The 16,159-nt window shown below is 43.0% G+C and overlaps 1 protein-coding gene across 1 annotated transcript in view; it reads right to left on the minus strand.

Moving 5' to 3' along the window:
- Nucleotides 1-541: 541 nt before the first annotated feature.
- LOC309363223 (uncharacterized protein) overlaps nucleotides 542-16,159 on the minus strand; it is a 104,525-nt gene continuing 88,907 nt past the window's right edge. Inside the window, exons 4-7 of the mRNA XM_081899329.1 lie at nucleotides 7,679-9,380; nucleotides 5,619-5,649; nucleotides 1,911-2,615; nucleotides 542-1,869 (exon numbers count right to left, since the gene is read on the minus strand). Of these exons, the coding sequence (XP_081755455.1) occupies nucleotides 1,868-1,869; nucleotides 1,911-2,615; nucleotides 5,619-5,649; nucleotides 7,679-9,380 (2,440 nt within the window). The 3' untranslated portion in view covers nucleotides 542-1,867. The remainder of the gene's footprint in view (nucleotides 1,870-1,910; nucleotides 2,616-5,618; nucleotides 5,650-7,678; nucleotides 9,381-16,159) is intronic.

The raw sequence follows: 16,159 nt of genomic DNA on the forward strand, positions 1-16,159 counted from the left end.
TCTCCTCTCCTCTTTATCACGCTTCTGGAAGTATATTTGAAAGCAGTAAGAGAAGGCCCTAGAATAGAAGGAATTAAAGTTGGACAAAGGGCCTATAAGGTCAGAGCCTTTTCAGACAATCTAATATTTACAACAGAAAACCCTCTAGAGCAGCGGTTCTCAACCTGTGGGTTCCCAGATGTTGTTGGACTACAATTCCCATCATCCCTGAGCTCTGGCCTTGCTAGCTAGGGGTGATGGGAGTTGTAGTTCAGCAACATCTGGGGGCCCACAGGTTGAAAAAGGCTGCTCTAGAGTATTGTAGTAATATTGGAAAAAACAAGGCCAAGAATAAAATACAAAACTCAGACTTAAAAGAAAGGGGAGGCTTTTACCTTCCAGATCTCAAAATTTACTATGAAGCAGCTTGTCTTACTCGGATTTGGGATTGGATTAAACTGGAGAAAGAAGAGGCAATAGAACTGGAAGGACATGACAGCATATTTGGTTGGCATGCATATTTGTGGTATGGGGGGGGGAAAGTACACAAAGGACTCGACAATACTATAATAAGTTTTTAATAAAGGTATGGGGGAAATACAAAGAATTATTGGAACCCCAAACTCCATGGTGGCTATCACCCATTGAAGCACTATCACTTAACATGTCAACAATGAAAGGAATACGGCCAACATACAGAGAATTACTAATAGAACAAGAAGGAAAGTTAGAAATAGAAACAGGACTTAAAATTACTAACAGAGCAAAGTATTTAGGAATTTGGATAACCATGAGAAACATTAATTTATAGAAAGACATTTATATTAAGGTATGGAACAAAATTAGGAAAGACTTAGAAACCTGGAGTAAATTAAAACTCACATTGTGGAGAAAATTTCTACAATCAAGATGGTAGTTTTACCAAAAACGCTGTTCCCTTTTCAATCAATTCTTGTTCTTAATGGCTTAAATTGTTTTAAGGAATGGCACAGGTATTTGGCAAAATACATTTGGCAGGGCAAAAAAACCAGAATTAAATTTAAATTAACAGAAACCAAAAACAAAGGAGGGTTTGGAATGCCCGATTTTAGCATCTACTACGAAGCTGCCTGCCTGTTCTGGCTTAAGGAATGATCTTGAAGAATACTAAATTATTGGATATTGAGGGCTGGGATAATATAGTGGGGTGGCACAGCTACCTGGATTATAATAAAACAAAAATCCACAAAGGATTTCTAAATCACATTATTAGGAAAGTCTTATATGAAGTTTGGAAAAGGAACAAAAAATTATTAGAACCAAAAACCCCATGGTGGTTGTCACCAATGGAGGCAGAGGCAGTAAAAAGAAAAAATATGGATTCAAATTGGTTGACGTATAAAGATCTTTTAGAGGAAGTAAATAACACTGGGCAACAATTTTTTACTTTTTGAATGTTGTCTAGATTTCTACAACTGATTTAGGGTATTTTTGCACTGCAGAATCAGGAAATGGCATCCGTTTCTCTCCATCAGGTCAGGTTTACTGTAAACTGAATGGTGGGCATTGATAAAGGTAAGTGCACGTAAATTGCATGTTGCTTCACCATTTTTCAAACTTAAGGGCTTGAACTTCCATTTCTTGGAACTCCTGGAATGCTCAGCAGCAGGGAGGTCTCTCTTCAGAGTCCAACAGTAGTCAGCCATCATGACTGCGTCCCAGCGACCCTGATACCTGGTCTCCATCTCTTTCATGTCCTGATGGAATCTCTCCCCCTGCTCGTCACTCATTGAACCCAGGTTCTCAGGAAACCGGTCCATATGTGAAAATAGGTGGTACATCTTGATCCTCATGTTGCAGCCCAGGTTCCTGAAAGCAGTCAGCATGTTGTTGACAAGTTCTGCGTAGTTTCTGGCCTTATTGTTGCCAAGAAAGTTCTTCACTACCAGAACAAAATGCCTTCCACGCTTCCAGTTCCACTTCGTTCATTGAGTTTCCGAACTCTGGATCTCTGATGAGCTGACGGATCTGAGGACCATCAAAGATGCCAACTTTCAACTTCTCCATGGTCAATCCTGGAAAAGCCTGGCACAAGTAAGTGAAGTAGTCACCATCCTTGTCCAGAGCCTTGGTGAACTGCTTGATTAAGCTGAGCTTGATGTGCAGCGGTGGGAAGTGTATTCTGTCTCTGTCCACCAGAGGGTCGTTGATGACGTTCCTTTCTTTGCAAGGCACCAATTCCTCCCGCACAGGCCAGTCCTTCTTCGTGTAATGCTGAGCACGGTCCCTACTATCCCACATGCACAGAAAACATGGGTACTTGGTGAAGCCAGACTGTTGTCCCAACAAAAAGTTCACCATCTTCAGGTCAACACAAATAAACCACTTATGCTGATCATAACCAATTTTCTCCAGCACATACTTTACCGCTTCATAGTTCTCCTTCAGTGTACTCGAGTGAGCCAGGGGTATAGAGGCAAACTGGTTGCCGTTGTGTAGCAGAACAAATTTCAGTGATCGCTTGCTGCTGTCAATGAACAGTCTCCAATCTTTGGGTTCGTACTGTGGCACTCCAAGCTTGAGCAGAAGCTGCGCAATTTCTGCACAGTACACCAAGTCCTTCTCTTCTGAGAAAAAAACGGAGGTACTCTTGATGCCTGTTGCGGAAGAAGCTGATGTGAGCACTGTCAGAGAGGAGGTTTTTTCCCTTCAATCTGGATGCCAACAGTTCGGCAGAGTCCTTTCACAAGCTGAGGTCGCGAACTAGATCATTCAACTCCTTTTGGGAAAATGGATGTGGAGCATCATCTTCAAGAACCACTTCTTCTTCATGTCCTTCAACACTGGAGGCACCTTTGTCACTAATGTCAGGAAGTTCTCAGAAGATAGGCACTGGAATTTCATAACAATGAGCTACAGGACAACGTGCTGATTGAATATCAGGATTAACTTAGTTTTGATCCCCCAACTTTATGCTTTGCCGCACCAATTTATGGAAGATTTCAAGGTTTTATGACTTCAAACTGATCCCTTCTCAACATAATCACCAAGAACTATTGGACCTGAATACTTCTTGTCATTAAAATAATCATTTCCAATCAAAACAATTATTCGACATGGCATTTTACCCCCACCAATTTCTTCTAAAATGCTCCACACAAGCGTACATGTGAACAAAAACGTAAAAAAATGACATGGCCATAGCTCAAAAACTTGATCTGATTCAGCAAAACCAATGTGATTTTTGGATTCAGCACATCAGATTCGTCTTAAATCAACTGAAAAAATGCAGACAACAAATTTGTTGTTGACCAGTGTAATAGATTACAAATGAAAAAAAATTGAAACAATAAGACATACAGGAATAGGCTGGTTTCAATACCATCAATTAAATGCAATTTTTGAGGGAGACAAGAAAGTAAATGGATTTGATACAAAATTATTTGAAATAGACAAAGAATTGATTATAAATGATGATAAAAATTTATCCAAATTGTATAAACTATTATTAAATTGGCACCTAAAAGACAAAGGGGTTAAAGGTGTCATGGTCAATGGGCTCAAGATTTTGGTCATACAATTGATTTAGAAAAATGGGAAAACTTATGGAAAAGAGACATAAGATTTACAGCATGTTATACAATAAAATAATTTTTTTTAAAAAAAATGATGTACAGATGGTATCTTAAACCCTCGAAATTGGCTAAAATGTACCAAAACACCAGTGGAAAGTGTTGGAGGTGCAAACTTAAAGAAAGGAATTTCTCCCATTAGTGGTGGACGTGCCCTAAAATTAAATAAATTTGGGATACCATTAATGAAGAATTAAATAAAATGTTATGACATACTTTCCCCAAAAAACCAGAAATTTTTTTGGGGGGCTATTAACAGACATCCCAAAAGAATATTTTTGTATGCAGTAATGGACCTGTCCTTGCCGCTGCTTGTCCACCAGGTTTCTCTTACGCACAGCAACCCAAGTCATGTGGGCAGGGAGGGGGTGGTGGTTTGCAGTGATTTGTAGGAAGTCATTAATTTGCACCAGGCATCCTATTGGGAAGACCCAGTTCTCTGAGTGCATGTTCTTGAAGTTGGACAATAGGGGCAGTACAGGATTCCTTTTGGTGTACCGATTTCCCCGCTGCACCAAGAATTCCCTGCCTGAACTGCTTCAGGTTGTGGCAGATGTTCTCCTGGAGACACCTAGTTTGGTTGTCCAGGGGAATTATAACATTCACACCGACACAACCTTATAAGGGGCCGATTGGGACTTTGTGGAAAACATGGCTTCCATGGGGCTGTCCCTGAGTAAGTTTGGCCCAACTCATAGCCGCGGACATGCCTTAGACCTGGTGTTCACCTCTATGGATGTTGGTGATCTGACACTAAGTAAAAGCGAATCTAAAGAAGTGCCATGGTCAGATCACTTCCTGGTGCAACTGGACTTCTCCAGAACCCTTCCCCTCTGCAGGGACATGGGACCGATTTGGATGGTCCGCCCCTGCCACTTAATGGATCCAAATGGTTTCCAGAGAGTGGTAGGTGATGTTTTATCCCATGCTGATGGCCTTTCAGCTGATTCCCTGGTGGCACATTGGAATGTGCAGTTAACCAGGACTATTGACTGTCTGGCTCCAAAGCGCCCTCTCCGATTGCATGGAGCCCGGACAGCCCCATGGTTTTCCATGGATCTGAGGGCAACGAGACGGCTAGAGCACCAGTGGCAGAAACCTCATTCTGAATCTGACCGGACATGGGTTAGAGCTCAACGTTGATCCTACCAAATGGCGATAGCGAAGGTGAAGAAAACCTTCTTCACCCCCTCTATTGCATCTGCAGAAAACAGCAGCAGGAGACTCTTTCAGGTGGTTTGCAATTTAATGGAACCATCTGATGCAATGGGGCCTGGCACGGGCACATGATCTCCTGCAATGATTTTGCAAAGTTTTTTTGCAGATAAAGTCACTCAGATTCAGAGAGGTAGACTCCCCCGTGGGAGCAGGGCGGGGGCTGGGGAGTGCTAGAGTCCTGTCTAGTAAGGTTGCGTGGGATCAATGCCAATCTGTTACGTCCGAGGATGTGGACAGGCTGCTTGGACGAGTGAAACCAACCACCTGTCTCCTTGATCCTTGCCCATCTTGGCTCATAAAAGCTAGCTGGGAAGGGCTGGGCGATGGGCTCCGTGGGGTGGTGAATGCTTCTCTCTGTGAGGGAGCCTTCCCAGACACACTCAAAGAGGCAGTTACAGTGGTACCTCTGGTTAAGAACTTAATTCATTCTGGAGGTCTGTTCTTAATGTGAAACTGTTCTTCACCTGAAGCACCACTTTAGCTAATCGGGCCTCCTGCTGCCGCTGTACGATTTTTGTTCTCAACCTGAAGGAAAGTTCTTAACCCAAGGTAATATTTCTGGGTTATCGGAGTATGTAACCTGAAGCATATTTAACCCGAGGAACCACTGTATTAAATTGCTTCTTAAAAAAAAATAAATCTTTAGACCCAGCCAATACGACCAACTATCGCCCAGTCTCAAATCTTCCATTCTTTGGCAAGGTGATTGAGTGGGTGGTTGCTGAACAACTCCAGGGAAGCCTGGAAGATGTGGACCATTTGGATCCCTTCCAGTTGGGATTCAGGCCTCATCATGCGACTGAAACAGACCTGGGCACGCTGGTCGATGATCTCCGGCGGGCTAGGGACAAAGGTGAGAGCCGTTTCCTAGTTCTGCTGGATCTTTCAGAGGCTTTTGACACCATCGGCCATAACATTCTTCTGGACCGTCTAGAGGGGCTGGGAGCTAGAGGCACTGTTATACACTGGGGCATGTTCAGAAAGTGGTGTTGGGGGTTCAGTGTTCAGACCCCTGAGCTCTCACTTGTGGGGTGCCTCAGGGTTCCGTCCTCTCCACATGCTTTTCAACATCTATATGAAGCCACTGGGAGAGATCAGGGGGTTTGGGCTGGGTGTTCATCAGTATGCGGATACCCAGCTCAACCTCTCTTTCAAATCAGAACCAGTGAAGATGGTGGAAGTCCTGTGTGAGTTCCTGGAGGTGGTTGGAGGATGGATGGCGGCTAACATATTAAAGTTGAATGCTGATAAGGCAGATGTCCTGTTTTGGAGGGACAGGAGGCAGGCAGGTGTGGAGGACTCCCTGGTCCTGAATGGGGTAACTGTGCCCCTAAAGGACCAGGTGCGCAGACTGGGAGTCATTTTGGTCTCATAGCTGTCCATGGAGGCACAGGTCAATTCTGTGTCCAGGGCAGCTGTTTACCAGCTCCATCTGGTACGCAGGCTGAGACCCTATCTGCACGCAGACTGTCTTGCCAGAGTAGTGCATGCTCCAGTTATCTCCCACTTGGAGTACTGCAATGCACTCTACGTGGGGCTACCTTTGTAAGTGGTCCGGAAACAACAACTAATCCAGAATGCGGCAGCTAGACTGGTGACGGGAGGAGAGTCTCCACCCCCATCGATCTGCCTGGACATGGAGGTCCAGTATCAAAAGCCTTCTGGCGGTTCCCTCACTGTGAGAAGCGAAGTTACAGGGAACCAGGCAGAGGGTCTTCTCGGTAGTGGTGCCCTCCCTGTGGAATACCTTCCCACCAGATGTGCCACCAGACTTTAAAAGACATCTGAAGGCTGTCCTGTTTAGGGAAGCTTTTAATATCTGAAGGACTATTGTATTTCAATATTTTGTTGAAAGCCACCCAGATTGGCGGGGGAAATCCAGCCAGATGGGCGTGGTACAAATACAAAATATTATTATTATTATTGAAATTATTTTTTATTATTGAAATTCTTTTCCGTACATCCAGAGACTTGACAATCATCTTCACTTTCCAGGAAATCTGGGAAACCTGAGTGGAAAACTCCATACATTTTTATGGTTTCTCTCTCTTTTTTTTAAATGGTTTCTCGCCTATGTGAATTATATTATGAATATTAAGTTCTCCACTCCCTCTGAAGCTTTTCCCACGTTCCATAAATCTAGTTTTCCCTATGTGAGTTAGCGGATGTTTCCTAAGGTTCCATATTGACTTAAGCTACTCCCCTTTGGGAGTTCGCCAGTGTAATGTAAGTTTATCCTCCCTGTTGAAGCTCTTCCCACATTCAATACGTTCCAATGGTTTCTCCCCTGTATGAGTTAGTTGGTGTGTTCTAAGTGCTCTACTTTTGCTGCAGCTCCTTCCACATGCCATACATTAAAATGGTTTCTTCCCCATGTGTTAGTTGGTGTCTTATAAGGTGTCGATATGGAAAGAAGCTCTTTCCACATTCTTTACATTTAAATGGTTTCTCCCGTGTGAGTTCGTTGATGTTTCCTAAGGTGTCCATTTTGACTGAAGCTCTTTCCACATTCAGTACATTTAAATGGTTTCTCCCGCGTGTGAGTTCGTTGGTGTCTTCTAAGGTGTCAACTTTCACTGAAGCTCTTTCCACATTCAATGCATTTAAATGGTTTCTTGCCTGTGTGAGTTCGTTGGTGTATTCTAAGTATTCCATTTTGACTGAAGCACTTTCCACATTCAATACATTTAAATGGTTTCTCACCGTGTGATTTTTTTGGTGTCTTCTAAGGTGTCCACTTTCACTGAAGCTCTTTCCACATTCAATACATTTAAATGATGTCTCCCCTGGGTGAGTTCGGTGGTGTCCTCTAAGGTCTCCACTTTCACTGAAGCTCTTTCCACATTCAATGCATTTAAATGGTTTCTTGCCTGTGTGAGTTCGTTGGTGTATTCTAAGTGTTCCATTTTGACTGAAGCACTTTCCACATTCAATACATTTAAATGGTTTCTCACCGTGTGAATTTTTTGGTGTTTTCTAAGGTGTCCACTTTCACTGAAGCTCGTTCCACATTCAATACATTTAAATTGTTTCTCCCCCATGTGAGTTAGTTGATGGCTTCTAAGGTGTCCATTTTGACTGAAGCACTTTCCACATTCAATACATTCAAATGGTTTCTCCCCCGTGTGAGTTAGTTGATGGCTTCTAAGGTTTCCGTATCGACTGAAGCTCTTTCCACATTGAATACATTTAAATGGTTTCTCCCCTGTGTGAGTTCGTTGGTGTATTCTAAGGTTTCCATATCGACTGAAGCTATTTCCACATTCAATACATTTAAATGGTTTCTCCCGCATGTGAGTTCGTTGGTGCATTCTAAGTGTTCTAGTTTGACTGAAGCACTTTCCACATTCAGTACATTTAAATGGTTTCTCCCCTGTGTGAGTTAGTTGATGGCTTCTAAGGTGTCCATTTTGACTGAAGCTCTTTCCACATTCAATACACTTAAATGGTTTCTCTCCTGTGTGAGTTCGTTGGTGTATTCTAAGGTGTCCATATTGACTGAAGCTCTTTCCACATTCAATACATTTAAATGGTGTCTCCCCTGTGTGAGTTTGTTGGTGTATTCTAAGTGTTCCATTTCGACTGAAGCTCTTTCCACATTCAATACATTCAAATGGTTTCTCCCCCGTGTGAGTTCGTTGGTGCCTTCTAAGGTTTCCACTTTCACTGAAGCTCTTTCCACATTCAGTACATTCAAATGGTTTCTCCCCCGTGTGAGTTCGGTGGTGTACTCTAAGGTCTCCACTTTCACTGAAGCTCTTTCCACATTCAGTACATTTAAATGGTTTCTCGCCCGTGTGAGTTAGTTGATGGCTTCTAAGGTGTCCATTGTGACTGAAGCTCTTTCCACATTCAATACATTTAAATGGTTTCTCCCCTGTGTGAGTTCGTTGGTGTATTCTTAGATGTTCACTTCTACTGAACCTCTTTCCACATTCAATACATTTAAATGGTTTCTCCCCCGTGTGAGTTTGTTGATGTTTTCTTAGTGCTCCACTTTCACTGAAGCTCTTTCCACATTCAATACATTTAAATGGTTTCTCCCCTGTGTGAGTTCGTTGGTGCATTCTAAGTGTTCCATATCGACTGAAGCACTTTCCACATTCAATACATTTAAATGGTTTCTCCCCCGTGTGAGTTAGTTGGTGTATTCTAAGTGTTCCATCTCGACTGAAGCACTTTCCACATTCAATACATTCAAATGGTTTCTCTCCCGTGTGAGTTCGTTGATGATTTATAAGGTTTCCATTTACACTGAAGCGCTTTCCACATTCAATACATTCAAATGGTTTCTCCCCCGTGTGAGTTCGTTGGTGTATTCTAAGGTGTTCACTTCTACTGAAGCTCTTTCCACACTCTATACATTTAAATGGTTTCTCCCCCGTCTGAGTTCGTTGATGTTTTCTTAGTGCTCTACTTTCACTGAAGCTCTTTCCACATTCAATACATTGAAATGGTTTCTCCCCCGTGTGAGTTCGTTGGTGTATTCTAAGCTTTCCATTTCGACTGAAGCACTTTGCACATTCAATACATTCAAATGGTTTATCCACTGTGTGAGTTTGTTGATGTTTTCTAAGAGTTCCATTTTCCCTGAATCTCTTTTGATAGTCCTTACATTTAAATGGTTTCTCCTCTATGTGAATTCGTTGATGTGTCCTCAGTCTTCCACTGTGACTAAAACACATCCCACATTCCATGCATTTAAACTGTTTCTTTGTTCTTCCCAATGAAGTCACAGATGGCTCCATAGAATTCTGGCCATCGTCTTCCTCACCTGTTTGGGAGTGGGGGAGGGGGAAGAGAATCCTGTTAAGACTTTCAGGAAAGACAAGAAAGGAACTGAACACATTTCAATCCCAGTATGCACCTTCTCTTATTTTAACACTGTCCCCTTTCTCCACTGTCCTCTCTATGTTCCAAACTTTTAGGAATGCAGATGAGATAATGGCAAGAAAAACACATGATCATTCACACTTAATAAACTACATTATTTTATAATCTGTGGTGGAATTGGCTTCTTAGACACATCTCTGTATTTCTCTTTGTCCAGGGAGGAAAGGATCAGAGGCTCAAGTAGCAGTCTCTCCTATGACTAAGAAGTCAAATTTTCGTATTACTGTGCCACATGTAACTGTAGAAATATTTCAATATCTTAGAACAGGCACCCCCAAACTTGGCCCTCCAGATGTTTTGGGACTACAATTCACATCATCCCAGACCACTGGTCCTGTTAGCTATGGATGATGGGAGTTGTAGTCCCAAAACATCTGGAGGGCCAAGTTTGGGGATGTCTGTATTAGAACATAAGAAGAGCCTGTTCAATTGGGCAAAGGCCCACCTAGTCCAGCATCCTGTTCTCACAGTTGTCAACTAAATGCCTGTGGGACACCAGCAAGCAGGATTTGAGTACAAGAGCCCTCTGCCTTCCTGTGCTTTCCAGGAACTAGTATTAAGAAGAATTATTGCCTAGGACCACAAGGGCAGAGCACAGACATCAGTCTAATCCTCTTTTTCAAGCTATCCAAGGGACAAAATCAAGGATTAAAAATAAATTATTAAGAGATGTAAGAGACAGAGGAGATTTTGCCCTGCCGGGTTTGAAACTTTATTATGAAACATCCTGTATCTGCTAGAACCAGGAATGGATTACATTGGAAAACACAGATACTGTATTTTAGATCTGGAAGGACACAAATAATGGATAGCATGCATATTTATGGTAGGAAAAGGCCAAGGTGTATAGAGCTTTTCAGAACCATATAGTAAGAAAAACAATTTGTAGGGTATGAGAGAAGTATAAAAATTTGCTTTAGTAAAAAACCCTGGTGGCTTTCTCCCTTGGAAGCAATATCTCTGAAAAAAATTGAATATGAGAAGTAATCGGCCGACTTATACAGAGCTGTTAACTGAAGTTGAAAACCAACTGAAATTAAAAGATTTTGAAGAGATAAGGGAAGCTGTAACTGACTGGTTACAGTACCATCAACTAAACGATATCTTTAAGATAGACAAAAAGAAAGGTTTAATTATGAGACATCACAATTTCAAAAAGAACTCTTAGCAAGTAACATAAAAAGATCTGTCTAAAATGTATAACTTGCTCCTAGAATGGTATACAAAGGATGAACAGGTCAAATCAGTTATGACGAAATGGGAAAGGGACTTAGGACATAACATACAAATGGCAGATTGGGAGAGGCTTTGGAAAACAAATCTGAAATTCACAGCTTGCTGTACATTGAAAGAAAACTACATGAAAATGATGTACTGGTGGTATTTGACTCCTAATAAGTTCAAATATATGCTGGAAATGTAAAGAAGAAGTGGGTACCTTTTGCTATATGTGGTGGTTATGTAAGATAACAGTATCATTTCGGGAAATGGTATATAATGAATTTTTAAAAAATGTTTAAAATAAAAGTTGTTAAGAACCTAGAAGCTTATTTATTTGGAAGTACAGGTACTGAGATCCCAAAAGACCAGGAAAGACTATGTATGCGGCAACAGCTGCACAGATGTTATTATTCCAACGATAGAAAGATGCAATAATCCCAACTAGTGAAGAATCGCAAGCCAAACTTCTGGACTCTGCCGAAATGGCAAAATTAGCCGTGAGACTCAGGAATCAAGAAAACAAGGACTTTAAAAAAGAATGGGGAAAATTTATAATTGACCTATGAGATTACTGCACGCAAATCAAAACGTTAGCTGGACTTTAGGAATCTATTGTAAATAAGTTTATGGTCAATTTAGATAAATGAAAACTGTGGAGATGTATCTATACAGTGGTACCTCGTGTTACGTAACCCTCTGGTATTTTTCCGCGTTTTGCCACTCACATGCGTAGAAGCACTCTATTGCGCTGCGTGCGTGTGCAGAAGCAGTCCTCCGGTTTGCAAAAACCTTGGGATCCATCTGGAGCTCCGGAACAGATCCTGTTTGCAACCGGAGGTACCACTGTATGTAGTTTTGGAAAAATTAATATAAGGACCCATGAAAGGGATGGAGCGAAGTCATGTGATTCAGAGAATCTCATGAAATGATTATATAAATGTCTTTTGATATAAACTTGTATTTGTCAAAACCAATAAAAATATTTCAAAAAAAGGGAAGTCCACAGATTCACTATGTTTCTGTTGATTCATCATTTGCAAACCCAGAAATAGGTGCTCCTGTTTTTGAGGTTTGCCTCGGAAACCGAACGTGCTCCTGAGCTCCATTTTTACTGTTGGGCAGTAAATTTAAGTGCCCCCCATCCTAATTAAGGCTTTTTTTCATTCCTTTTTACCCTTGAGCACCTAATTTAAGTCGTCTCCATCGTAATCAAGGCTTTTTTCATCCCATTTGTTCCCCTGCACAGCTAATTTAAGCTCCCCCCCCATCAATATTAAAGCCGTTTCTGGTTGCAGTGTTCTGAGGTGACATTTGCTGCTTTAGTTTTTTCCTATTTTTTGTGTTTTTGTGGCTTTTTCATTTTTGACTGAGGCTTGTTTTTTTGTTTTATGATTGATTTATTGATTAATTGACTGTGGAAAGGGATAAAAGCTCCCCATTCAAACACTGACTATCATCAGTACAGTTACAAAAAAAAAAAATAGTTTTAATTTTTATCATCTACAAAGCTGCCTTATTTATTTTATGGTACAGAACATTGATTATTGCTTTCTTTTTATGGATCAATGGTTGTTAGATAGTAAATTGATTAATCCATTTTGCATTACTTTCTACGGGAAAGCACGCCTTAGTTTTGGAACGCTTCGGGTTTGGAAGACTTCTGGAACCGATTAAGTTTGAGAACCGAGGTACCACTGTAACGCCTAAGATTTAAAGATGGTCTTGTTAGATAGTAAAATTCATGTTAAATTGCTGTTTTAGGGGTTGTTTTTAAAAGTCTGGAACGGATTAATCCATTTTGCATTACTTTCTATGGGAAAGCGCTCCTTGGTTTTGGAACACTTTAGTTTCGGAAGACTTTCGGAACCGATTATTCTTGAGTACCATAATGGTACCAGTGGTTCCAAAACCACTGTAACTCCTAAGATTTAAAATCCTGGAGGAAGAAAATCTGCCCCGACCACTTTATGAAAGGGATACAAGAAACAAGGAGCTGCTTTGCAGAAGGCCTCACCCCCCTCCTCCTTAATGTCAGGAACTTCCTTCCATTTGTCTCCTCTCCATCTTTTCCTCTTTCTCCCTCCACCACCCATCTATCCCTGTCCCCATCTCCTCTCCCTTGGAACTCACCAGATTTCTTGAAGGGTCCTGGGAGGGAATGCTCAGAGGTTTTGGGGAGGGATGCGGGAGACAGCCTGACCAGGTGACCCATCCATCTTCCTCCTTCCATCCTGGCCAGGGTTGCAGGTTCAGTCTCAGCCAGGTTTGCAGGTTCAGCTTCCTGAGGAGCGCAGAATCCAGAGCAAGTTGCAGCTTCCTGGGAGGGAGGGAAGAAGAAGAAGCCAAGGGAGTCTGAGAGCCCCTGCAGGGATTCTCCTGCCCAAGACATTCCGCTGCCCCTGGAGAAGCCCCAACTGGGCACCCCCTTCCCAAGAGCCCCCACCCATTTTCGATCACCTTTGGCAATTCCTTTCATCACCTCCCTTCCTTTTTTATTTATTTTGTTTATTCAATCTTTATAGGTTTAAAATCAACACACACACACACACACACACACACAACAAAAGCTTATAAAAAGGAAAAGAAACAAAACAAAAAAGCACAATACATTTTTTACAAAAAGAAATAGAACAATACATCACTAATGCACAAAATTATTCCAGCCATCAACTTCCGACTTCCTTGATATAGGTTATTTATTTTCTTAATTAGGTAAAGGTACCCCTGACCATTTTCGAGGTTTCCAGCATGAGTTTGACCAAACTGCGGGAGGCAGTGGAGGACAGAGGTGCCTGGCGTTCTCTGGTCCATGGGGTCACGAAGAGTCGGACACGACTAAACGACTAAACAACAACAACCCCTGACCATTAGGTCCAGTCACACATGATTCTGGGGTTGCAATGCTCATCTCGCTTTACTGGCGGAGGGAGCCGGCGTTTGTCTGCACTCAGCTTCCGGGTCATGTAGCCAGCATGACTAAGCCGCTTCTGGCGAACTAAAGTACCGCATGGAAACGCCATTTACCCTCCTTCCAGAGTGGTACCTATTTATCTACTTGCACTTTGACGTTCTTTCAAACTGTAGGTTGGCAATTTTCTTAATTACTTGCCTATATTTTTCAATAAACTTTATCTTTGTTAAATCTTGTCTGAATTCTTTGTACCTTATTCAATTATGAGAGTTATTTGAAGCATTCTAAAGTTTTTATAAGAGGACACTGTTGTTTTAAATATTATCTATAGCTTTCTCATTCCCTTTTAAACTTTTGGGTCGATCGATTTCTTATCTTTTCCATCATCTATGCTACTTCTATATATTGAAGGATTTTTACTTGCCAGTCCTCTTCTGATGGAATTTTATCTCCTTTCTATCCCTTGCCAATCAGCATCCTTACTGCAGTTGTTGCATACAAAAAGACCAATTCCCAGGAGCCCCCACTCATTTTCAAACACCTTTGGCAATTTCTTTCACCTGCCTGTCCCACCTCCCTTCCTAAGGCTGGGATGGTATGACATTAGTGGCCTAAGAGTAGATCCCATGGAACTTAAGAGTTAATCTGCAAAGGACTGCTCTGAATACATGGGTGGCCCTTGCATGGAGAAGAAGGAAGCCCCTTGCTTGCATCTGGACCCCCTGGGAGAGGCGGGGGATCTGCCCACTGCTCCCTCTGCCCTCGCTGACTCCTCCTCTGCCCTCCTGCCTTGCAAACACCCTTTGCTCTTGTTGCTCAGGGGAGAGAGGCAGGAAGAGCCTTCAAACCCATTCCTTTCCTCCTCTGCTGTCTTTTCTTGCAGCAGCCCAGTGAGGGGAAGGAGCTGCAGCGCCTGGTTCACTTCAGATACACACATGGTTTACTGGGATTGTGAATGAACACGTCCTCCGCCTTCCATGCGGTGGGAGTGGGGGGGGGTTAAAAGTGGTGAGGAGACCCCCCCTCCAGTCCTTTTCGGAAACAGGAACTTTGGTCAGGAGTAAACAACTTAGAAGGCAAGTTCACCAGAGAAGCACTTTGGAGCACTGCTTGCTCTTACTATGTGTTTGGACCTAGAGGACAACATACACGTTTACACCACGTGGTTCCTTAAAGAGGGCGTTTCTTTAAATTCAAAGGCCATTTCTACAAAATGGAAGTCTTCTGCTGGCAGAAGTTTTCAATGTTTTAAATTTTGGGGTGTTTTTGTTGGAAGCCACCCAGATTGGCTGAGGCAACACAGTCAGATGGGCAGGGGGCAAGTAATGAATTATTTATTGTTATTCTTATTAGACTGTCCCACCCCCCCCCCTTGACCGCAAGAGGGCTTCCTATTTTTACAGCGATTCTTCACATTTCTATACTGCCCTTCTTCCAAAGATCACAGGGCGGCTTACAAGAGAAAAACACAGAGATGCATAGCAGAATAAGAAATAAAAAACGACAACCCTCCCGCCCCCCCCCCCAATTCAGTTGTGAAGTCCATAGATTGTTTAATGAGCCAAACCCCTGCTTTCGCCTGTTGCCCAATGATAAGGTCCTCCTCCGAGGGGCCTTTATTAAAATTAAAATTAATACTTTTATTAAGGCAATCGTGGCCAGCAATGCCCACCCCTCTCCCCTTTCCCGCCTCCTTCCCTGCAACTCCCTTTGCACCAGATCCCTGCAGGAGGAAGCTTCTCCCCCCCCCTCCCCTCCAGGCCCCCTTCAAGAAAACAGCTCCCTTTCCTCCCTTCTCTTCTCCCCGCCCGGATCTCGTGCAGGGCCGCCTCTCCCCATCCGGGGGCTTCTCATCCTGGACCCCCTCGCAAAGCCCCTTCCCTCCTTCCCCGCCACTGGCTTTGCACTCACCCGAAATCCCGGGCAGCGGGGGCGGGAATGGGAGCCCCCGCGTGGGAGGCAGGGAGTGAGGGCGCTTAATTAGGAGGCTTGATTAGGAAGAAGCCCCCTCCTCCGCCTCCGCACAATGCAGCCCCCCTTCCCGCCTCCTCCCCTCCCTCCTTTGCAAGCCCCAATTTTGTCTCTGCTGGTGAAGCCGGAAGTGGAGGCAACTCAGAGGAGGGAGAAGTTTGTTTCCACGCTCAGCCTCTTGTCTGTTATTTGATAATCGGGGGAAGGAAAACCTTGCAGCACCCAACCAATGGGGAGACGAGGGAAGGAACGTGTGCAGAGGGATTATAAACTCATTCTTTGCCCCAGCTGGACTGTGCCTGTTTTGGAGCCCCATATTGTTCTCAGTAAGGGACGCTGGTGGCGCTGTGGGTTA

This window comes from Podarcis melisellensis (assembly GCF_964234715.1).
Source record: "Podarcis melisellensis genome assembly, chromosome: 2".
Lineage (NCBI taxonomy): Eukaryota > Metazoa > Chordata > Lepidosauria > Squamata > Lacertidae > Podarcis > Podarcis melisellensis.